The sequence below is a fragment of the Procambarus clarkii genome, chromosome 78 (genome assembly GCF_040958095.1).
Source record: "Procambarus clarkii isolate CNS0578487 chromosome 78, FALCON_Pclarkii_2.0, whole genome shotgun sequence".
NCBI classification, from domain to species: Eukaryota; Metazoa; Arthropoda; class Malacostraca; order Decapoda; family Cambaridae; genus Procambarus; species Procambarus clarkii.
The window spans coordinates 8,035,993-8,062,318 of record NC_091227.1 but is presented as its reverse complement, the minus strand read 5'-3'; the positions used below and the strand labels follow the sequence as shown (position 1 = coordinate 8,062,318).

The 26,326-nt window shown below is 38.5% G+C and overlaps 1 protein-coding gene across 9 annotated transcripts in view; it reads right to left on the bottom strand.

Annotated features, from left to right (window-relative positions):
- The window catches only part of LOC138357368 (protein draper-like), a 79,802-nt gene that overhangs the window by 50,003 nt on the left and 3,473 nt on the right, over positions 1 to 26,326 (bottom strand). For 8 of the 9 annotated variants that reach the window (XR_011224944.1, XM_069314044.1, XM_069314045.1 and 5 more), the window contains exons 3-13: positions 23,308 to 23,476; positions 22,999 to 23,076; positions 16,094 to 16,248; positions 13,148 to 13,360; positions 12,370 to 12,507; positions 11,938 to 12,149; positions 10,675 to 10,841; positions 6,404 to 6,532; positions 5,317 to 5,589; positions 1,551 to 1,757; positions 570 to 725 (exon numbers count right to left, since the gene is read on the bottom strand). Coding sequence is in view for 8 of the 9 variants with exons in the window: in XM_069314044.1 (XP_069170145.1) it covers positions 570 to 725; positions 1,551 to 1,757; positions 5,317 to 5,589; positions 6,404 to 6,532; positions 10,675 to 10,841; positions 11,938 to 12,149; positions 12,370 to 12,507; positions 13,148 to 13,360; positions 16,094 to 16,248; positions 22,999 to 23,076; positions 23,308 to 23,476 (1,897 nt within the window). In the remaining variant the exon portion in view is untranslated. The remainder of the gene's footprint in view (positions 1 to 569; positions 726 to 1,550; positions 1,758 to 5,316; positions 5,590 to 6,403; positions 6,533 to 10,674; positions 10,842 to 11,937; positions 12,150 to 12,369; positions 12,508 to 13,147; positions 13,361 to 16,093; positions 16,249 to 22,998; positions 23,077 to 23,307; positions 23,477 to 26,326) is intronic. The other variant, XM_069314040.1, reaches the window with a different exon arrangement.

Below are 26,326 nucleotides of genomic sequence, written 5' to 3'. Positions count from 1 at the left end.
TTTAATTTTATCTTTGTCTTGCATTAATCAATCTTATTTTAATCTTAAAAACTTCAATTGCTTCTAACTTCTGTTCCTGATTTATTTGTTTCACATTTCACACAGCCATACAAACCTGCTTTTGTCTTCTGGAGATTTGGTGGCTGAAGGCCTTGGTTCCAAAGTTAATTTAAACTTTAGTGATAAGAAATGTTGGTTACATGATTCCAAAGCCATACCCTCCCATCTCTATAAAGCAGGGGGATGCAAGCCTATTTACACACTGTGTTGGCCACATGAGCTTGCCACAAAGTTCTCATATCCTCACTGGACACTGAAGTACCATCATATAAAAGGTGTTTCAATACAATGTATTCAACTACAATAAATAAAATATATAATGCATAAAGATTTTTTTTTCCTGAGAGTAGATGATAAACAGTTTAATAATTTTTACCCTCATTTTGAAAGTAAACTTCCTAGATAAAATCTACCATAATGCCAGTTTTTCTATGAGGGACTAAGGATTATCTTACATTTCAGAGAAAAACATTCCTAACCTACATTACAATGCCTTCAAAATACTGTACCTGTTTCATGGTTGCACTCTGCACCATTTCGACATCTACATTCATTTGCACAGCCGAATCCCCACAAGCCAGGACGGCAGGTACGATCGCAGCGAGAACCTTGCCAACCAGCTGCGCACACACATTCTCCCAGTTGTGGATGGCATGTGCCATTCCCTGTAAATAGAACATTATTAGTTTTGCATGTTGATAAACTTAAACCACACCATTACATTATAATCACCAGGACTTGATCAATACTTTCTCAGTTCACTAATCAACCAAATGTTAGATTCATTAACTTATTTGAATACTGTTTTAATAAATATGCTTATCAGCCTTGATTTTCAATCATGGACAGGTAAATTAATGTATTGGATGGGGGGGAGCCAGTTTATGGAACTGGTTCCCTAGTGAACTGACAGACTGTCCGACCTATACTTTGTTCAGGAGTGAAACCAGAAAGTGCTGGATTTCATTATCGTGGTTTCCTGCCTTGTGCTTCGGACTCGCACTATCTTTTGTGCTGCCCACTTCCCCCAATTTTTGTATTTGAGATATACATCAACAGTGTAATCAATCCCTCTCAGTGTAATATTTCTCAGTTTAGTTAGCTTACTTCTCTTTTAGTATTAAGTGTTTACCCCTACACACCTTTGAAAAAAATTACAATTATTTTATGTTTTGCCTGAAATGCTTTGTATAATAGTTATTGTTACAAATAATTTGTTATATGAAACTCCTGTCCCTACAATTGTACATTACTCTTGTTCTCTGTATGCACAATCTTTTGAATTTGAATTTTGAATTTACCTTATTTGAGCAGCCCTACATAATTCTTCAAATACTTTCTGCTAATTACTTCATGGACTTTGGTATTTTTTAATGAAGATTTCTTTCATGCTATGGTTGGTATGAATAATGTTTATTTGCTAATGTGAAGCTCATTGCATCTTAAAATGTTTACTGTAGAACAATTAGGAACTTTTATGTATACAGTACCATGAATACAAGATGGGCAGTCTTGGTTGCAGTTCACTCCATATTTGGTAGGTCTGCAGGGTGTGTTGCAGTCAGCACCATGCCACCCTCGCTCGCATATGCATTTTCCCGTTTGAAGGTTACACGATCCATTGTTCTTACAATCACATTTCTTTGTACACGATTCCCCATAGAATCCGCGAGGGCATTGAGACTCACAACTGACACCTGCCAAGAAAACAGAATTCAAATAACAAATATAGGAGGGAGAAGTTGTTGTGACAGGGAAAGGAGTGTGTAAAGGAAATACATGAATTTTTACTATGGCATTTCAAATACCTTCCATTGTTTGAAGGACTTGAGAAAACACCCAAAACATCCAAGAGCTTTGACCCATTTGGTTAAAATATATGATGGACAAATACAAATGTGTGAATTTTACATGACTTTTCCTCCAGTGAGACAACATGTACATTAACCCTTAAACGGAGCAAAACAGGGTCTGGGAAGTGAAAAATATTCAAATTACGTAAAAAATCACTTGAAAATCTTAAATAAATCTCCAACTTATTGGCTTCAGCATCTTGAAACTTTCATGAAAATATTTTCAAAAATTGATTTTAGACAATGATTTTAACACTTTCGCTTGGGGATGACGCAGCATTGCGTCATCCGTTTACTGGCGGTAATGCCGGGGATGACGCAGCATTGCGTCATCCACTTTAAAAATTCGCCAAAAATCAGGTTTTTATCCGATTTTTTGGGGACTGGTTTTAAAATGCGCGCTGATGTCTTCCCATTTTCTTTGTTGCGCCTAGTGGCCCGCAGGCGGCGCTGCACAGGCCGTCAGCCCATTGTTTTCACTCCACTGTTGTGACCGGTGTCGCCTCCCCTCGCGTCTCAAACGTGTGAACATTTCGGCTATTTTCCGTGGCTATATTTCTTACTGCGGCTTCAGAAACTATCTACGCTTACTCCACGATGGATAGTGATCATGAACAAGGCCCTTCCAGGAAGAAAATTGTGAAAGAAAGGCGTGAAAAGCAGAAGCTGAGTAGTGTACAGGAGAAGTACAAGCATGTGAGACTAACTCCCACCATCCACTCCACCTATACAAAACATGGGTTGACCCTGCAGGAAACGTTTTCCAGGAGCAGGTGGAGTGGATAAAACAAATGTTCAACCCATGTCATGTTCAACACACAACACTGTGGTAAGTGCAAATTTTTTTATTATTTATTTATTTATTTTTTTTTGTTCATACTTTCCCGTATTGTACAGGCAATGTTGTTCTTCAATTGGCCCTTATATGCACAAATCCATCTGAAGAATTCTATTAGGAACATTTTCATACCTAAATGAGCGCTGTAACACGAAAATTGAGATTACCACCAGGAAATAATACTAAACATATGTGGGCGGGAATTGGGAGTGTAGCTGGAAGGCGTCTGAGCGCTCACTCACGGCTAACGCGTGGCCCGTCTTCAACTCGTCGGCGGTTGGAGCGTGACCAGGTTTTTTATTTTATATGCTAATATTCCTCTAGAAAATTCTATTACGAACCCATTGAGACCAAAATGAAAGACCTAGGACGAAAATTGAGGTGACCAGAGTGAAAATAGTGAAAACATTTTATCGCGTTTGCGCGCTCCCGGGTAACTCGTTCGCACTTTCTCTGCTTGCTGTGGGTAATTAGCCGGGCTTTTGGAGTTTATATGCATTTAGTGCTGTAGAGAATTTTATTGCGAACACAATGATACCAAATTTAATCTCGTAGAACGAAAATTGAGGTGACAAAGTTGAAGAGAGTATACACTTTTCGGAATTGACGCGTGCTTCCGTGACATGCTGGGGCCCATATCGCCCTGTCGAGGGGTGGCACGCGGGGTGCGCGAAAGTGTTAAAAAGCAGAACATTTTGTTGATAAGAACAGCTATTAATTGAAACTGATGGATAATGCAGTAATAAAGAGATGCAAGCACCTGTCCGACGCACAAAGAAGAAGAATGGTAGTAAGAAATGTCCACAAAGTGGATATGCAGCTGGTGCCTTTATAGCACTGCTACGTAATACATAATTTGTCACAAATTTGTCACATTATTTGTCACAAATAATAATGAGTATGTTATTATGCTCTATATTGTTATATATCATATAAAAATATGATATATAAAAATTAACATTGCCCAATGTTAATATCTTACTTTCATCAATGTCCAAAAAATAAGTTTATTTTTTTGTGGGGGGGGGGGGGAGTTTACGTTTTAGTTTTTTCTCCTTTGTTTATTATCCGATTTTGTTGTAACCTTTACAACCTGGAGAGTGCATACCCATCCCTAATTACATGAAGACAGAATGAAATTGGTCGATAAATAAATAAATCAGTCAACTCGCAGAACTTGGGGCTTTGAATTTTTGTTTTTTCACAGATTTCAAACTATTTTCTTTGTCAAGTTAGGTTGTTTTGATGATTAGGGACTGGATTAGGGCTTTTTCACTTATATAAAGTATGCCCTTAATACATCTCCTAAATCATTATAATTATTATAATTATCCCTATATTTTGTTTTTTTGGGGTTATTTATTCTTGACTTCATTTCTACACATATCTTGAGGTTATCTTGAGGTTATCTTGAGGTTATCTTGAGGTTATCTTGAGATGATTTCGGGGCTTTTAGTGTCCCCGCGGCCCGGTCCTCGACCAGGCCTCCACCCCCAGGAAGCAGCCTGTGACAGCTGACTAACACCCAGGTACCTATTTTACTGCTAGGTAACAGGGGCATAGGGTGAAAGAAACTCTGCCCATTGTTTCTCGCCGGCGCCTGGGATCGAACCCAGGACCACAGGATCACAAGTCCAGTGTGCTGTCCGCTCGGCCGACCGACTCCTCTATTGACCTACAACTTTCACACATTCATGTATGAATGCCAAACAATGTTTATTAAAACATACAAGTAAATTAATGAATTAGAACTAGCTTACACTAGCTTATTCATTGTCGATAACTTCAACTTCAATTATATCTATAACTAGAATTTAAACTTTAGTCAGATAAAAAAAATCCAGTTTCTGACCTATTTTCACCATTTTTACATATAGTGTGCACAGCTGTCTGTTCTACTATCCCTATAAAATGGATTTTTCATAAACCCTAAACGTTTGGAATTATACATTTTTTGTCTAAATTTGCTGCATACGTACAGTATTTCAAATGCCATACTTATAAATTTTTTTATAGTAAACTATACTGAAAACCTATATTCTAATTTGATGAAAATGAAGATCATATGCTAATCGGAGAGCATAATAACACCAAATGAACAAATGGTACTATTTTATATTTTAAATCTGAATTGAAAATCTGAATTTTTCAATATTCAGTTTTAAAAATATTTGTGATTTTCTTGTTCTTCAAGTTATGATGGTGATCATTTAGACAAAGTTGGAGCATTTCCTAGTTGATTATGCACAAAATATTGGAAAGTGTTTGTGCAAGTTTGAGACGCTGATGTTCAATCATATGTATGTTTTGCACCATTTAAGGGTTAAACATCAAGATATTTTAAACCATGAAGTTATAAGAGAACAATTAAACAAGTTCCTTTGTATTTAGCTGGTACTGTATTGAGAACCCCCGTATGACAATGCCTGTATACCAATAACACAATAGCAATTAAAAAAAAAAAGAAAAACAAGTATAATTCTTTACAAATCATAAACACACAGTCATTTGCAATTCAATTGAAATCTAACCCTTATATAATTAATAAACTAATAAAAGCCATACCTCTAAAGCCTGGTTTGCATATGCATCTGCCAGTTTCTGGATCACAACCTTCAACATTGGGACCAACACAGGCACAGACGTTGACACAATCCATCCCGTGGTAGCCTTGATTACAAGTCTTCTCACATTTGTCCCCAAAATGTCCAGGACCACATGTACACTTGCCAGACACCGGGTCACAAGAGCCATTGTTCTGGCAATCGCATATCTTGGTACAATTACCTCCATAAGCATTTAGTGGACACGTGAGGGAGCACTGCTGGCCCTCCCAACCTATGAAAGTTTATATAAAGAATAATAAATTTTCACTGATTATATCATGATGATTCATTTCTTGTAATGGTTACATTCCCTATTTTTCAAAAGGAGGCATCATCCCAGAAAAACACGAATAACAGTGAAGAAGGTTCTTTACATTAAAACAAAAAAATATCGACTACTAGTATCATTCACACTAAATTGCATCACAAAACAAGTACTACTACTACTACTACTACTACTACACTCCAGAAGTCATCCACAACATTAACCCACCACTTCACAAGATCAGTTGTCAGGTGCTTCTCGTAATTACCAAGTAAAAATACAATCCCTCCTTCCTCACAAACTACTTCACCCCAGCCTTGTGTTGTTCACACTCTAGCACTGCTTCACACACATGCCATGTTCACCCATCTTTCTAAGCTTCCATCTCTCCTTATACTCTTAAATTCCCCTCTACACTCATTAATAGTCTATCATTATCCATGTATTAACATATCAAAACCATCTCTGTGCAATTGTGCAACTGATCAACTTTTGCACTCCACATCTCACCAAAAATTGATATTCCACATTCCAGTTTACCTCCAACCACACGTCTAGTTTCTAATTCTTGATATATTATATTTAAAGCACATACACAAAAAGAAAAAGGGATGATGAATAACAATTTAACAAATTTTGAATATTAAAGCATTTGCCATTTAAAAATTAGTGTAGAATTACTAAATCAGTTTTCAGTTGTATTGAGTATATTTCATGACATTCATAGATAATGGGAAAAATGAGAAACAGTTTTAAAAACAATTTCCATTTAAATGCTTACCCGGTCTACATATACACTTCCCAGATTCATGCGAACAGCCGATAGAGTTTTTGCAACGACACTTCAAATCACAGTTCTGCCCGTATCGATTTTGTGGACAGTGCTCACCACACTGCTCTCCCTTATACCCTGCCAATTTACAATACATATACTGTATTAAAGTACATATAAATATACAATTTACAATATATTTACAATACATATAAAACCCAAGTGCAATATACAATAGAAGGAACCCAAAAAATTATCTATATATATACCCTAGAGCGCAAAGAAATAAAAACCAGTTAAAAACCAGCGTTGAATGTAATGAAATGCCATTTTCTGGGTGAAACCTGGAGGCTCCCCAGAGCTATCCAGGCTGATATAAATTTCATTAGGTTTTCCATCAGTGTGAATGGAGTTTTAGGCCTACTGGGGACCACAAACCAGAACCTGACCCCCTGAGAGAGGCATGAGGAGCAATGGCTTATAGAAATGCACATGTGATTTGGAGCATTCTCTGTCTGCCATCGACCGGGCCAGGCACCCAGAAAAGTAAGCACCTCAAAACAAACCCCTTTTCTGGTTTAAGCAATGAAAATAGACAAATGAGTGGACAGAACTCACCAATTGAAAACGAGCAAGACATCACACGAGCCACACCGCATGCCTGTGCAGCTTCCTCCTCCCCAGGAGGGGAAAGTGGGAGCCCCAGACCCCCGCATCGGTGCTCCACACCCCAGTTCTGAGGCTGGATGTCAAAAACCCGTGAAAAAACGCTGACTGGAGAGAGGGAGGGATGCCGGGGAGCCTTCGGGTCTCGCGCAGAAAATGGCGTTTCATTACATTCAATGCTGGTTTTCTGGGGAGAACCCCTTTGGTTACCCGGAGCCACTTCACCAAAGACGAAAATGAGAGGGGACTTACCCAGGAGGTGGTCGGTGCTCGCATCTCAATTCAAAGTAGAGACAACAGGCTGCAACCGCCGATATAAAGTGACACAGGCCCGACTAGGCCCAGGAACATTAACGAGGTATCCCGCTGGACGCGGGAAGCCAAAAACCTCCAGAAGGACGGAACTGAAGGATCCGCAGGGACACTGAACCGAACCCAGGGAGGAGCCAAACCCAAATCCAACTTGTACACAGAGGGGGGGGGGGGGGGAAGAGGAAGAAAAACCCCACTCCTTGTAAGCCCCGCTCGGAGGGTTGGAAAACCCAGGCGGGGTCCAATGGGGCCCAAGGCCCCCAGGTCAGCTCCTCCCAACCCCGGGAACCTCCACATCAGGCCCCTGGGGGCGAGTCATCCTCCAAAGCCCCAGCCTCACAAGAAAAAACTGGAGCAGTTGAAAAAGCAGGAAGAGAGGGGGCCCCACTTGTCAGACCCCGAAGCTACGACTGGAGGAATGGACTCTAATGCCTCCGTCACCATCCTGGAACCCCCAAAACTGCCCGAGTCGCAGAAACCTCTAAACCCTGCCCCAACCCCAAAGCCCTCAGACGCTTAGTGGCTGGATGCAGGGAGGGAGGGGGAGGGGGGTAGAACAGAATGAACCACAGCAGGGAAAGAACGAGGGAGTGCGGACTGAACCTAGGCCGAAGCAACCAACACCCTCAAGTCCGGGTCACAATAAGCAAAGCGGGGCAGCCTTGGGGCTTCTGGGGAAGCAACCAACCATAGGTATACGTTGCAGCAACCTATACCTAGCATGCAATGCCCGAGCTGCCTGCACCTGAAAAATATCAGATTGGGTGAATTGAGTCACAATCAAGCTATAATGCTTGCAGGACTCAGGGTCGAAGGTGTCACCGACAAAACAGGTAGCATGACGGAGGCAAAAACAACAAGAGTCAAGGGGAGAGGGGTCGCATCCATCAAACCCCATGTGCCCCCCCCCCCCAAATCACATGTGCATTTCTATAGGCCATTGCTTCTCATGTCACTCTGAGGGGGCCAGGTTCTTTCTCGAGGTCTCCGGTAGGCCTAGGAACTCCATTCACACTGACTGATGCAAAAGTCTAATGATATGAATATCAGCCCGTATCAGCCTGGATAGCTCCGGGGAGCCGAAGGGCTCCCCCCAGAAAAGTTAATGTGTGCAACCTTTCCAAAAGATTTCCTTAACTTTCTTAACCTAACTTACTTTCTTTCATAGCTTTCCTTAACCAAAAGATTGCTAAAAAATTAGCAAATGGGGCGCTTTACCTTTCTGGGTGCCTGACCTGGTCAATGTCAGAGAGAATGCTTCCAACCACATGGGGGTTTCTATAGGCCAGTGCTGCTTGTGCCTCTCTGAGGGGGGCCTGGTTCTGGCTCATGGTCCCTGGTAGACCTAAGAACTCCATTCGCTTTGATTGATGCCTGGGTCTAATACATTCATATTAGCCTAAATAGCTGATATACCCCGGGGAGTATACCTGTGGAGCCGAAGGGGCTCCCCCAGAAAAAGTATGAAATCCACCTTTATTAGTCATTTGGTTGCCCACTATGGTAAGATTTCTTGTGTCCTCTGGACAAGGATCATACTAATTAAATAAGGAAACTTCTTAGCACTGATTCTGCAAGGAAATTTGAGTAATTTCTAAGGGATCATTAACACTTCGCTTCAATAGTCAACTAAATAAAACTGATCATTCCCGAGGTGATTGCGTTTTCTCCAGGTAACCACAGAAATATTTCCAAATACAGTGCACTCTACTGAAAATGTCAACCAGGTCCTCTGGCTAAATTTGGTGTGTGTTGCCTTCCATTGAAGACACCAAACTTGTCACCCCAAGAATGCCTCCCTTACACAGCCACACATTCCTCAAACTTGTATCTATATCTGATGTTACTTCAAACATGGTGATATGCAAAATTTACATATAGTATGGCTATTTTTACATATTTTATGTACATATTATGTATGTACATATTTTTAAATATGTACAGTATATGAATAAATTTGCAAGCTTGGTAATTTTTTGTTTCAGTCAATTTGTACATGAATATTTTCATCATTTTCTTCAAAACTGCTACAATTATAAACATTATAACAATTAATAGTAAATAAGAAAATTGCATTCATGTTATTTTTATTAGAAATTAAAAATAAAATGGCAAGACAATAATTATATATTTTCTATTTTGCTTCTAAAATGCAAAAAAAATTTACGTGTGAACAGTATGCCTGCTAATTTTATTTATAATGATATTCTATACATTGGGAACACTTAGGGCTAGGAATTTAGTAATTTGAATAATGTTTTCTAGCAAGAGAATGTATTGCATATATGGAAAGCACAGATCTTTTCCCAACTGGAAATGTTTGTTTTTTATTGAAATTTAATTAGTGTACTGTACAATGTGTGTGCCTATCCAATTCTATTAACCTAATTGTGCTCGAGTTAGTTGAGCTTCATCTCTTAGGTCCCGCCTCTCAAAATGGTGCATAGGTTCCTCAGCTATTTGTCTCTTTCACTCCTACATTTGAAATTGTGTGGAATATGCCTCCCATCACCTCCATTTATTCACTACTGACACTAAAATTCTAATGCCTCGGGAGCTACATACTACAGGACTGGTCTGACATACATGATATAAAATATTCTAAACGAGTCCTTACATAAATTTCTAAAGACCGTTCTTATTTTGGCCAGCCTAGTATATGCTGCCAATATCCTGTTTATGTGGGCTTCAGGAGAAAGGCATGGTGTGATTTCAACCTCCAGAATTTTCTCTACTCAATTGTATGACTGTATACATACATATACTGTATATGGTACATATGTACTAGTAATGAACATGGTATAAATAATGGAAGACAATCTGACCTACGTGCATCCATTACCCCCCCAACACTAACAAGCATGCAGTTATTTAATTGATCCTTGTGTAGGAAGGTAATGAATGCAAGTAGGTCAGATCATCTTCCATTATGTAGTCCTGACAACTTATTATTCATACCTTATCAGTGGTACAGGTAGTATATACTGTACTATAAATATACATGCTTAGAAATAAGTGGGAGAAAAATTTAAAATGGGCTGCTGTACCCCCACATTTTTATCTTTGAAGTTAATGTGCATAGGAAATACAATAGGGTGGATATAAACAGGAGGGTGGATATAAATAGGAGGGTGGATTATTGAGTGGATATAAATAGGAGGGTGGATTATTGGGTGGATATAAATAGGAGGGTGGATTATTGAGTGGCTATAAAGAGGAGCTAGCTGGCTCATATGGGTCAATAGGCTTTCTGCAGTTACCTTCATTCTTATGTTCTAATAACATGATATGTTGCATCTTACCTGGAGCACATATACAGTTTCCATCAACTGGATCACAAAAGGCACCATTTCTACATTGACAGTTCTTTGCACACTTCTCTCCAAACTTGTAAAACGGACATGCTCTAGTGCAAGTTTCCCCGGCCCAACCTGCCTTGCATTCACAAATTCCAAACCAAGGGTGACATCTGAAACACAGTACAGTATATGATAACTTAAAGATATACACTAATGCCATGATCTTGTTTACATCATTCTACCCGTGATCTTCTCCCACACTTTCTCTTGTTCTTATCTACCTGACCCCACAAGTTTTCATTTGCCCTGATCTTAACTTAATCCAACTTAAATGAAAATCCAGTCCCAGCCTACGGACTGCACATGTGACAGTGAGGGAGCAAGTGGGGGAGGTCTAGAGTCATAGAACTCCAAGGTGGACATGATACTGCCACCTGCTGCATTGGTTTCAGATGGTCAACCATATTAATTCACAGTTGGCAAGAAACTATTTGTAGTCACCAGCAATGCCAAAGGACTTGGAAGACTAAGAGTTTAAATGAACTGCCCTCTGTTGGCTATTATAGATTGGCCTGAGTGCTTCCTAGCATCTCCTTAACACCTATAATAACCTTGCATTCCTATTTGAAATGTTGCCTGCATCACAAGTTGCAAGGCAGCACAATGAACTGTGCACTGCACGCAGCACAGTTTGTTAGCCTGGCAAAATGTGGTACCATTGTGTCCAAGGACACAGTAAGATTTTACCTTTACCTTAGACAGCAACCATATGTTATAATAATTGAGTAAAAGGGGAGTAAATAATATACATAACTGCAAGAGAATAAAATTGCAATTCATAATTTATGATAAATCACCATTTAGATGTACTGCAAATATGAACAAAAGAAATTCTTAATATGTTCCCAATAGCAATCAAATACTGTATACTCTGAAGGAGAGAGGAAAAAGAAAAAAAGAGCTTTGACTATTACGATATTTTTTCTTAGTTTATACAACACGTGATTATTTTAAATAATATGGAAGATGCAATGAGCTATTAATGGATAGTCAATAAATAAATATACTGTACTGTACTAGTATTTGAGTTTATTACTGGCAAGTGACATCAAGGCAGGAAAATTATGTAAAATAATACTTTTGGGATTAGCTTGTAGAAACAGTATTACAAAGGAAACATTTAAATAGAGAAATACTAGAAAATGTTCTAGCTTCAGCATCAATCACCACACCGTAATGAGGCACTACAAAGAGTTTATTTCTTACCTCTCTGTATTATCCTTTTCACAGGAACATATATGCGAGCAACCTGGGCCGTACTGATTAGCAGGACAAGCAGGAATAGAGCAATTGCTTCCAAGCCACCCATCCTTACAAAAGCAACGTCCGCTAATGTGTGAACACGTTGCTTCATTGCGACAGGTGCAACTTTCAGTGCAATTGACTCCGTAAGTACCAAGAGGACATTCTTCTTGACACTGTAGGAATTAAATAATGTACATAAATATAGATTATTCTTTTCAAACTTTCTGCTGGGGAAAAAAAAAAAAAATAGTTGATACACAAAATAATGTCAAGAAATTTGTGTCAAATATTTTAGCACCTACAGTAACTCAATTACCTGAGAGTATCCATAGTGGCAGTTTAAAAAAAAACAATGAATGACAATTATCGATGAGGCAAAACAAGAGAGCTTACCTTATTACCCACATATCCAGAAGGGCACCTACAGCGGCCAGTTATATGATCACATGTTGCAGAATTATAACAGTCACACAGTTCCGAGCAATTATGACCCCACGTACCCTGAGGACACGGGTTGGCGCACACATCTCCCTGAAATTGGAAAATCACAACAACACTGAGCATAAAGGTATTATATTCTTTACCAATTTTACCTTGCATCTTTTTAATTCATTGTATATACATATAGGGTGTTCCATAAGTCTAGAACCAAAGGTTATTAAGCGTGAATACTGATTGGATATCTTATCTGCATTTGTGCATTATAATAATAGACGCAGTGAATACAATTTGTAAGTAGAATAAAAGATAAAAGCTGGTTTCATACTTTTGTTCCATGGTTCAAAACTTATGGGGATACCCTGCAATACATTATATATACTATATATCCTTCATAAACTGCAACTGACTTGAATGCTTGTATGAAAAATCAACATTATTACCCTATTCTTGAGATGGGAAGAAACTTGAGAATTACTGCAAAGGAGGAAAAAAAATGGATCATCAATCTGATCTCAAATCTTTTATTACTGATGATGCAGAGCTGTGAGTACCCCCGAGTGGAGTGTGCCAAGGATGACATCCACATGTCGGCCTATGTCAAAATGTCTCGAGCAAATTTACTCGAACATATTTTGTGTACCAAGATTTTGTATGTATTTTATGCAACTTCAATAATATACTGATATAAAATAGCAACAGATTAATGATCAAAGTAGGTATCACTACTTACAGTCCAACCTGATGGACATCGACATTTTCCTGTAACTGGATCACAGTGGCCTCCATTCTGGCACTGGCACTTGTTGCTGCAAGCTGTGCCATGGGTTCCCTCAGGGCAAGATTTCTCACAGAGGGGACCAGTCCAGCCTGGTGGACACTGACAGGCTCCGGACACATGATCACATGTCCCGCTGTTCTGACATCGACACCGATCCTTGCAGTCCTATCATTGCAGTGTCAACATTATTGCATGCATGTATTTTCCCAAAAAAGAAAAATGTTAAATTATGTTATAAACACCTACTGGGTTAACTACATGAACTTTCATATTAAATTCTAATGAATTAATGCTATATCACATCTACAATTAAATATTATTTGGCACACATTTCAAAGTTCTTTTAAAACTGATATGCAAGTGAGAATAGGAAGCAATAGTTTTTTGTTTTTGTACAACACATTTTTAAAACTTTGAAGACTGACTACTTCATATGAGAATAAATCAGTTGAAAGTGTGAGAAATAGGAAGAGGATGTAGGCAAGAGGAAGGGAAATTAGTTGAGATTCTACCTTGTCAGATTGAAAAATTGGGCATAACAATTTCATAGGAAGGAAGGAGAATGATTTTAATCTTAATATTACATCTACTTCTACCTACTACTGCACTATTAGTGCTAGTACTATTATTATTTATATTGTTATTACTACTACCACCACAATGTACTACATAACCCTATGTACCACAACCATTTTCTCATGCTCAGACATGCCAGCTACAAAGTATAAAATTGGAATCCATTTTATAATGCTAAATTTCAGTAGCATCAGAACTAAATATGAGCAATGTAGTGATTAAGGTATCAGCCTTACTGGGAATGGTTTGTAGTGTGAATGCATTTGTAACGTATATGACAGTGTTATGAAGAAGTGGGGTGGTGCTGTGAATGATTGTTGAGGTTGCTGCCAGTGATAAGTACTGTACTAGCATTGGCTGTCCATAATTCTGGTCGCCTGCCTGGCAGTTGGGCACGGGTCATATACCACTGAAATTTCTCTAGCATCATTATGGTTTCCTATTGTTTGAGTCAGGAGGCTAATTTAGCTTATCAAGGTCCCCATAACCAATTACTGTCCCAGAATCCAATCCACAACAGTTGCCTATATTCTAGGTACTTATGTACTGCTTGGTGAACAGAAGCTTTTGGGAGTGCTTCATGCATGGGGCCACATACTTGAGTGTGATCTTATATATATGCAGTAAGGAGCATTCTGAACTGGAAGACACTGCTCAGAGTCATAAAGGCAGTCCTTATGATTACCAACATTACATATGCTGCCAACATTGTTCAGTTAATGTGTACCTCAATATGTGGCTTTGTGATTTTTCCTTTGGCTCCTATTGTTGCTTCTATCCCAGATGAAACATTGTGTTCAGCTGCCTTTCCTCAACACTCAACACCTTGCATTAGCTAGTTGTAGCTGAACTCTAGCAGCCACTTAACTACTAAACTATTCATGTAGTCTGTCCACAATTCATCCGACTAATTTGTGATGGTTCCAGGAATCCATGTACCCATGGCCCTTTCACCAACCAGGCCTCCTAGTTAACGGTCTAGTCAACCAGGCTGTTAAGACTGCGAGCAGTAGCAGACAGTGGCATCTAATTTAGGAATCGCAGCCTGGTTGATCAGGTATTCTTTGGAGGTGCTCATCAAGTTCTCTTTTGAACACCGAGACATTGGGAATGACAAAGTCAACAGGATTCCTCAACGGGAGGAATTTCATCCTCCCAGCGAGTATAATATTGCCGGAACAACCGTGGACAAGAGAAAACTAGATCATTTTCTCCAAGGAGTGCCGGACCAACCGGGTTGTGGTGGATATGTGGGACTGCAGGCCGCTCCAAGCAACAGCAACTCAAGTCAAGTTTGGCCTCGGGCCGGGCTTGGGGAAGTAGAAGAACTCCCAGAACCCCATCAAACAGGTATTAAGCAACCAGGGACTAATGGAATAGGAAGTAGTGGGGCTCAACTTCCTTCCACTCACATGATTCTTTCACTTAAGTTTTGGCGGGTTGCTATAAAGGTAATCCTTTATAGCAAGCTACCAAACGTACGTTACCAATGTAACGTACGTTTATGTTACATAGTTGGGTAGATTAGCTACACAGTGTTTAGCGAGTTTCACATTTAGTAGTCCTGGATACAGCAGTGTCGTAGACGTTGAGACGGAGCTTGGAGCAGAGCAGAGCAGAGCTGAGAGCCGAGTGTGGCCGGAGTCGCAGAGCTCTATGTGGGAGAGCGTTGTAGCTGGATGCGGTCCTAGTCTGCTGCCTGTTCTGTGTCGAAGCTGTAGCGTCTTGGAGATGATTAGAACTGCCTACGCCGAATGCTACATTCTTCACTGGAAATTGTACTGATTTGCTATTCTCAAATTGCTTACTTATATACAGTGACTACACCTCACAATAAGATAGGAGGGTGGAAAAACCGTTACCTGTAAATAGGGATAAATAAAGGCTATAAAGGTAATCCTTTATACATGAAAGCATCTGTTTTCCCCATTTACTGGATTTGTCTCCTGTACTGCAGTGTCCAACATATGAATATGTAGTTCATTCACCTTCCTTAACATAATTCTGTTAAGAGTTGCATGGCAAGATTTATGTTTGCTGAATCAATGCTGGTGTTTCATTATATAGGCCTTCTTTCCTGACAGTCTCTTACATGAAGTTACACAGCATGCTTGCAGAGAGCGAGTCTTGTGCCTCCCTTACTAATAAATGTAATTAAAAAGTTCAATACTGTCTGGTTGCTGCCTGCCCATTGCATGTAAAAATATAAATGGATTTTTTTAAATAGTAAGGGATAGGGACAGAAAACATTGACGGACATGCTTAGTGAGTATGATACAAATGAGAGAGTTATCAAGCAATGCTGAAAATATATTAACTCACCACACCATAATATCCTCCTTGACACTTTTCTTCACAATAAGGACCAATCCATCCTGCATGGCATGAACAGTTGCCATACAATGGATCACATTTTCCTTCATGTAGACATGGGCAGTCATGAACACATCCCATGCCCCATTTTCCCTCAGGACAAGCTGCAAGAATTAAGAGGTTCTTAAAGCATAAATAGAACATTTAAGAAAGTTTCAGAAAATGCTAATTTACTTAAATTTATGAACTAAGAAACAGTAACGTAACTCAAGTGATTGAATTTTGTTTTTTTAATTTAGTTTATAATTAAATATGAGCAGACAAATGCACTAAGTAAACCTGCATAATAAATATTACAGTATCAACAAACTAGTCTAAGCTTATTTACTTATGTATTCAGGGCACATCACTAGTACTGTATCGAGTATAAAGTTAATACTACTACTGAATTAGAAATTAAGAAACATGCAGAGCAAAGCATAAGGAGCACTGATGATAAATACAAAAAAACATAAGGCTACATAATACCAATGAAAACATATTATAAACATTAATGCACCTCGGTACTAGAACAATAAAAAAAGGCAAAATTGGTATCTTCACTACAAACATCAATATGGCTGAAAACAGTTCAGCAAATGGACATCCAAGACACTGGCCTGTCTACTGACAATGCTCGTTAATCCAGATCACATGGGGCCCCCCCACCCCTCTCTGAGTTGGCCGCACACTCAGATTATCAATAATTCTTACCGGAAAGGTCTAAAAATTTACATTCACAATTTTGACCACATATAGCATAATTCATATTTCCACACAAAATAAAAAAAAAATTACATGATAAGGTTAGAATGGCAATGGTTTTGACTGCTAAGGCCTTTCTGATGAACATAAGTCTCCCAATTACATTCAGTAACTCTCCGAGTTAATTCAGAGTTAAATAATTCAGAGCCAAAACCCTCGGTAACCTAGATTTCTGTCCGAGTTTGGCGAAATTTTACAGACAAAACTCGAACTTTATTTTGTCCTGATTATGCAAAGGTCCGGATCAATGGGGTCCAGATTAGCGAGCTCCAACAGTATATCTCTTGATATTGCTAGGTCACTTAACCTTTATGTGGTTCAGTTATTACAAGTCCTACATGACAAGTGCCCGTGACAAAAAATAACTAAAAAACTAATGTAAACAGAATCTCATATGACAATTCAAGCACAGAGTGTTATGGCAGATAGCAATTAGAATCATAAAAAGGGTTAATAAATTAAAATATTTGCAGACACAAAAATTATCAAATGTAGCTATTAAAATCACTCAAAAATTAAATATTACATTTATAACATTGAGAATCCTCGCTAAAGAGCACATATTGGACATTGATGAAGAGTGGCCACTAGCTCATGCAATTTTACATGACAATGCAAATTCTGTACGTTACATATTTTTATTATGCATTCAAAATGTTCAGATTTTGAATGACGCATTTAAAAGCTTAAAATGTTAGGTTTTCCATTAGGTTTTTCAATAAACCTTCAAGACTAGTACATAATATCAGTATTATCAACTGCATATTTAAGCTAGCACAATGGTTGCAAAAATGCATCTGCAAATGTACAGTTCCACAGCAATGCAGATTCGTATTGCAACTAATGAATGTAAACATTTCATACGCATGATGAAAATTTACATACTGTACTGTACATCCTCTGCAAACTTAACTAGCCAGTTGATAAAGACATCACTTACCTATATCTAATAAACACAAATAAATGCTCTTGAAGACACTCGGTTCCAATGCTCACATATATATATAGCAGACGTCTTAATGATAACTTTAAGAAAGTGGATGTGGTCCATTTAAAACAAATAGCAGCAGCCATATATAAGAAATAATGAATTGTAAACAAAAGCAACACAGAAAATCATAGTTTGTGAAATTTCATCATGTTAAAATATATATATTGTACTGCACATAGTTACCACTACAGAACTATATCTTCACTACTAAGACTGAATGAGCCACAGTTACGAAATGACTTACCCCTCATTTCTGTGGACCGAGGAATAAATAGGAACAGGGTAAGTTAACAATAGAAAACTGTAAAACAATTACACAAACACAGTACATAACATTATAAAAAACAACAATATTTTGTTAATAAACAATGCACCATTTAAAAAAAATAATGTGCCAGGTGAAGTGAAATGCCCATTTCTGAGCTATGGTAGCTCCCCCTAGCTATGGTAGCTCCCCCTAGCTATGGTAGCTCCCCCTAAGTATGGTAGCTTCCCCTAGCTATGGAAGCTCCCCCTATGCTGTGAATAAAACCAGGCAAACAATATACTAGGCTCATGGTGATCTTGACCTCAGAGATATAATTAACCTTGCAAACTACTTTGCTTTCTTCAAAACAGGGTAAGGAAGTAATGGAGTGATGAACGAACTGCTCATCATGATATGCACAAACCCTTCAAACCACTTGACACACACTGCAAATGACTCTCGGTAACTCAATCATCAATACTGTAATTTGTATAAATCAATGAGTACAGGTATTTACAACCCTTCACTAAATACATGAAAAATGCCGGAAGATAATTGAAAAAGGCAGCCACAGTGACATGGAGAGCAAGAGAAAGATTCTAAAACTGTTTGGGGATTTTGATCAGTGAAATACAGTACACTGGTTATGAAGGGCTCATGGTGGAAATGATAAATAGAAGCAAGGTTAATAGACTCGGCAGAGGAACCACTCCCTGGTTCATGTGGCAACCTATCAAGGAACATATTGGAGAAATAAGACCTGTATTTTTTTTAAACTGAGGAATATGAATTTCACTTAAAATATGAGATGCCACTGGGAGCTAATGACCACTGCACTGTCACAGTTTGATAAAGAATTTAAGGGAAAAGGGAAAACTTAGGAAAACTGACCATTCACATGGTCAATGAATCGGCCACAAAAAAGTACTCTGCAGGAAATCGTTGAATCGAGCTCATCACCAAAGAGAAAGAACTCTCATCAATGTTTATGAGTCATAATGCATTAATGCACCCAAAAAACAAGTCTCAAAACAAGATGGTGATCAAAACTTATGGTGGACTCTTAATTTCATTAGTGAAATAACTTGATAGCAAAGATCTGTTAGAAAACAAGACCCTTAAAAGTCTTGTTGTGAAGGCATCACTCAAGAAAAATCTAATCACTTCAGTAAGCCTCAAGAGGCCCCACTAAAGAGCCATTGGTGGCTGATGGTCCTAGCACATTGGCCCCAAGGAAGGTAACACAAACAATGTAAGCATGACTAGAATGTCAGTGGCACACAATCAGAATTAGCCCCACTCCACAAAATGGCGACTCTTCCTGTTCGAGGACAAATGGGCATTAGAGGAAAATGACACTTATCAAGCACCAGATGTAAGAGCTTCTGCAAGACTGCCATCTGATGGTGATCGTGTTGCCCAGAGTTGTCAGTAGGGAGTGTCGAGTGGTTTGAAGAGTGTCCAATTGTAAATCTGTTCTCTCTCTTATATTGAAAAAAGCAGGACAGCTTGAACGGCTACTTATTTCTATGGGGCTAAACACCACACAGAGCTTTGTATATTTTCTGTACTTTTATCTGGTCTGTTCCAGAGCATATAGCTAGGAAAGATACTGAAAGGACCTTCCTCAAAATTTAATCACAATGACATTGTTTACGTAATGCAAACATTCATAAGTATTAACAGAATAATATTAAGAGGTTGTCACTAACATTAAATGAGTTTTCAATTGAATTCAGAACAGCAATGCACTAATTTCATTTCCCCGTTTGTCTCAAAGTGTACTGCAGTTAAAGGATGAGAGCTATGCTCGTGGTGTCCATCTTCTGTAATTTTCATCAAATGTCTTTGATAGTGATGGTTTTGGCCTCTACCACTTACTTCCTTAAACTGTTCCAATTTTTGGTAGGGATTTCCCCTCATGGCATGGTGATTTATGGCATCCACTGTTTTACCCTTGCCTCTGTTGAAGGGGCACAATTTTATTCCCTGCTCCTGAGGTACCAGGGCATATGCTTAGGGAAACTTAAAAGGCCTCAAAAAGGGACATTCCATAATGCTCAAAACACTACTTTTGTATTGAAGGATGTAATTTACAGTGAAAGGGCTAATGGCCCTGCAGACACAATATCTGCTTGCAAAGATACCCATGGCACAAGTACCAAGAATGCCACATGACTGTCTTGATTCTTGCCAATAGGACGCAGATTACACCTTACAGCCAACTAAATTAAAGCTTAAATTCTTTATTTGATTTCCCTTTATGAATGATCATTAAAAACATTTATGGATAATTTATGAAATTGCAATTTAGTTAACAACAAAGTATTGCCAAACCAGGTATATAATATTACACAATTCAAGTAACCCAAGCTTGGTTAATCAAGACCCAACCACCACAAGCAAACCCTTTTGCTCAAAATTTCCCACAAGCATCCTGAACAGGCCTTGTCATGTCTCATAGAACAGCTATGGAGTGTCTTTTACATGGGGGACTACTTATTTAGGGCCAATAAGTGACTGCTTCATTACACACGAGAACACATTCCACTCTTCCAGGATGCTACATTTTTTTAGGAAATGTGATTATATTTCAGCATGACTTTCTGATACGAAAGACTTCCAAATACATTTTTATGTGGACACTATCTCAAGGCAAGTCCTGCCAACACCCCCACGCATACCTCAACACCCACCTTTTTCAGCCAAGACCCAAATGTAAAGACCAATGCTACCACCACCAAGAACCGCAACCAGTGAATATTGTTTTTTTAGTATGCTAATATTATCAAATGGGACCAAGATATACAGTTCCACTATACTGTGCTGTATTACTGTACTGGGTACAGTATTGTACATTGGAGAAAATCAATTCATACAAATAATATGCAGCATGTAATTTTTCTGAGTAAGGCTCCCTCACTCGCTAAATATTTGGCTGCTCCAACAAGTGTGTGTGTTTTATAAACTTGACATCCTATTTTTTTATAATACTGTACTAAAGAGTGCAACCTCCAAAACAAAGATTAACTCCTATTGTACTATAGAACCAGTGTAGAATAGAACCAGTGAAGAGCAGAGGTGCCATAGGCACAATCAGAGAACACTGTATAAACATCAGAGGTCCGCGGTTGTTCAACGTCCTCCCAGCAAGCATAAGAAATATTGCCGGAACAACCGTGGACATCTTCAAGAGGAAACTAGATTTATTCCTTCAAGGAGTGCCGGACCAACCGGGCTGTGGTGGGTACGTGGGCCTGCGGGCCGCTCCAAGCAACAGCCTAGTGGACCAAACTCTCACAAGTCAAGCCTGGCCTCGGGCCGGGCTTGGGGAGTAGAAGAACTTCCAGAACCCCATCAACCAGGTATCAACCAGGTATCAACTAGTACTAGATAAGAGTTAACACCTGATATTCAAAGCATTTCATCTCTTTATGCTATTTTTCACAGAGTTTTCTAGTGGAAAGTGATAGAATATAACCTTGTAAATATTTAAACAAATAATATATAAATGACAATTTTGAAATATAATCATAATGGCAACAACGTTAACTATATTTTCTGATCCATACCATTCAGTTGGCCCCTACGGCAAGATCTTGCTCATCTCTGAACAGTACCTGTAGCACTGCCAGCCACTTAACATTCCACAACTGAGAGATGGGGAGCTTTTTAAAGTATCCAAATCAAGTCATGTACTGCTAGAGAAACTCAAGACTATTTAATGTAGCTCAGAATGTAGATAGAAAAATACTTTCCATAAACCTAAAGACTTGTTCAAACCACAAATAGGCAGCATACAGATCACCAATCTGATCTGTATCCCTGGCAATCTACCCAACTAGTAGCAGATGGCAGTGCCACGCCACACAACACCCACCCATCATCATCTACAGCCTAAGAAAAAGAGGGTGGACATCCAATCCCAACCGTGTTAATAACTGGAAAGGAGTCAACTGACACTGATACCAGTCGATTATAAATCCAAATTGTACCAACTGACCAAATGTCAGATCCCTGCTCAACAGACAATTTGATGGCATGGAGGCAAAACCAGCTAGTTATAAGTCAAAACTTAGGTACTTAGAACTAAAAGATGGTGAAACACTACCCAAGTAAGAATGGTAATGATTCTGAAGCAAAGTTTAATCCAAATTTAAAAGCTTGAAAGTTACAGCGGATATTTCCCACTATGAGCCTTAGCAAAGTTGGACCTGAGGGTGACCAGGAATGTGGCAGTATCTCTCAGATCTAGGAAAACAAGCCAAAATCGACTCGACATTCCATTCACCATTAATTGGACTCGACACTGTATGTCAAACCTTGGAATCGAGAGATCGAAGATGTTGGACAAGGAATGGGCATTTTGAAAAGAAGAGGTCGAGGATAAACCAACAAACCAAAGTCATTCTTTGGAACCTATTTGAGCCCTATGGTGTCTCAACAATTGAGACACCATCCACGTTCTCTTCCAAATCAAGGGGAACCGTTCCAGTAATAACTAAATTCTAAAATTTTGAGTATTGATTGTGGAGGTTGCAATATAGCCTAAACTAATCACACAGTGCTCAATAAATTAATCTGACAAATATGAATACTTATGATTATAAATAAATATAGTACTTGAACAGTAATACCTGAACCCTACCCAAGTTTCTTTTTATCAATATTGTGCTCTTTGGTGACTTTTTCCATTTAATTCAATATATTATACATTTAATTAATTAGTTAAAAACACAAGAAGCCACCTTTCTACATCTGTCCTTTGATAGTATTAGCAGCAGCTCACACTAAGCAGTAATTTAGCCCATGTACATTGGTGTCATCTAAGTTAGAGGTGGGTGTCAGGAAAACTTTTTTTGTTTTACTCACAATAATAACACTCAGGACCAGAGCATGGAATTAGACCATTGTGAACTGTGATGTGGTCATAATCAAACTCCCAGTCACCTACAATCCAAAGGCAATGAATAGCTTTAAATGTGCCAATGATCAGGAAGCAATTTAAGATGTATAAAAATTAGTATATAAATATTAATGAGTAACTTCAATTTACTGTAGAATCAATGGCCATCTTAGAAAAGAAAACTTAAAAATATATAAATATTTTAGATAAATGTTAAATGTAAGTGACTTCAAAATTACTGTATTAAAACATATGGAAAACACTTTGGCACTTACTTATGTTACAACTGGGCCCAGAGTATCCAGCTTCACACCGACATTCGTCAGGTTTGATGCAGACCCCATGTATGCAATCCTGTGAGCAGATGGGGATGCATCGGTCATCAGCTGGTATTCTGGTGAAGCCTGAACAGCACACATCCACTGTGCGAGTCTTCGTTTGGCTCTGCAAGCATTACTTCATTACTAATTTTCAAACTATTTCCTATATGCTAGTATTGTACCGTATAACACAAATTACATGGAATGCAAGTATAACAACAAATGTTTATCGTCGCATATATTTGTTATATGGTGGAATCTCGATGTGGTTAAATCTTTTATTAACGGATTCTCTTGATAGTTGCCCTTCGTATAGCAAGTTGAAATTATAATTTCACTCTGTGAAATCAGCCCATAGTGTTGGGAGTGTTTTTACTGTGTGTGCCTGCAGAAACGAGCTAAAAGCTCTTGGACCCTGTGTTTCTAACCTATGTATTTTTCCCTCTACAGTATTATGTCTACTACTTATATTTATTTTATTATTTTATTTTTTATTTATTTATGTACAAAAAAGTACATTGGGTTTATGAGAGTACAGAGCTTTGAAGTTTTACATTCTTGTAAAGCCACAAGCACGCATAGCGTTTTGGGCAGATCCTTAATCTAACAAATAATTTTAAGAAGGTAATTTCTAGCAAAATTTAAAAAAACAAAAATTTACAGGTACATTGAAAGAAAGTATAAAAATACATTGTATAAGAAATTTGACAGGATTAGTGGGGACATTAAAGTAAATTTAAGTGCAATCCACAGGTACATTGTAGCAAAATTTGAGGATTATTGCAAGGTATAATGCAGTAAACTGCATTATACCTTGTGTTTAGTATAACCACCATGATATAAGATAACAGCAAGGACTATATCTTGGATTGTAGTAAAATTGAGCCATTTAGAGATGAATCTAAGCTAACGCTGTATGATATGGCAACCTATCTTATTACCAAGGATAAAATACCTGAAATCCTTGCGCTGTATCCATATTTCGCTCCCAGTAGATAAATGACATACAAGATTAAGAAACTCGGTATTGTGAAGACTAATAATAAACAGCAGCTCCTCTATGGCTGTAATATCTCCATTGCTCAAACAATTATGTATTAGCGATAAGACCTACCATTAATGTATGACGACTTACTGTAAATATATAGCTCTTGAAATAGAACATTCTCTGTAACTAGCTGACATGTAACTATAAGGTGTGAAGGATAGATGAAATTGTTTATGTAATAATCCAAGATGAGGTCTGATAAAGACCTTTTGTGCCCTCTGTAATGCTTTTGTGCTACTGCTCACAGGACGAGTATGGGGTGCACAATAAACTAGCTGCCTCCGATGGCAACAATCAAAAATCAAAAGCAAGGATTACAATGGTAAAGTTGTATGGCTTGGGTACATATGGTACATATATTGGGAGATTGGGTAGCACTAGATATCTAGTGTTTGTTTCAAGCACTAGGTAGGAGACTATGAAGATAAAATTAGGTACTTTTTGGTTTTATTTTTTGAATAAGGCAAAAGTTTGACAGTTTTTCAATTCGATACGGAGCGAGTTCCAGAGACCAGGTCCCTTTATTTGCAGTGTTTTTACACAGATTAAGTTTGACTCTGGGAATATCAAAGATATATTTATTTCTGGTGTGGTGATTATGTGTCCTATTACATCTATCCAGGAAGAGTTTCAGAACAGGGTTTGCACTTAAGAACGGGTTTTGTAAATGTAATTGGCACAAGAGAATGTGTGGAGTAAGTTTATGTTTAGCACGTTTAGGGATTTAAACAGGGGGGCTGAGTATTGTCAGAAAGCAGAGCTTGTTATTGTTCTGAAAGTAGATTTTTGCTGGGTGATGATGGGCTTGAGGTAGTTTGCAAAGGTTAAGCCCCATGCACAGATACCATACACTGTATAAGATAAGATATATATTAGTGAGAGGAGTATTAGCGAGTATTAGTATAGTGAGAGGAGAGGAGAGCAGAGTTTGGAACATAATATCTGATTTTAGAGTGTACAGTATACAAACCATTTTTGAGACTTTCTTGGTTATGGGTTGTAAGTGGGTGCTGAAGTTGAGTCTCTTGTCTAAGTATAGGCCAAGGAACTTTACATCATTTTTATTGTCTATCTGAAGCTGAATTGCATTTGTTGTTTTGCTTCCAAATAAGATGCACTGTAGTAGGTCTTTTCTATGTTTAGTGCAAGTTTGTTGGTTGATGTCCATTAGTGATTTTTTTTTTAGTTCATTGTTTACAACATTATTTAAAGTGTATGGGATGGAGACTTAAGTAGATGAGGGTAGTATCATCAGCAAATAATATAGGTGTAAGAATGTTAGAGACATGAAGCAGATCACTGATGTATACAAAAAAATAGGAGAGGGCCTAGGATGCTGCCTTGTGACACTTCTACGATTAATTGTAGTATTTATATTAATGGTATTAATATTTCTTTCTAACACACGTACACACACACACACAGTCCCAGGAAGCAGACCACAGCAGCTGTAACTCCCAGGTACCCATTTACTGCTAGGTGAACAGGGTCATCAGAGTGATAGAAAAATCTGCCCATTTGTTTCTATCTTGACAGGGAATCAACTACGACCCTCGAGGGCTATCCACTCAGCCTCGAGGCCCCATAATCCACAGTCTCCGTGGTGTAGTGGTAAGACACTCGCCTGGCGTTCCGCGAGCGCTATGTCATGGGTTCGTATCCTGGCCGGGGAGGATTTACTGGGCGCAATTCCTTAACTGTAGCCTCTGTTTAACGCAACAGTAAAATGTGTACTTGGATGAAAAAACGATTCTTCGTGGCAGGGGATCGTATTCCAGGGACCATAGGATTAAGGACTTGCCCGAAACGCTACGCGTACTAGTGGCTGTACAAGAATGTAACAACTCTTGTATATATCTCAAAAAAAAAAAAAAAAAAAAAAAAAATAATAGAAGGCCCCAACTCAGACAGACAAAAAATAATATA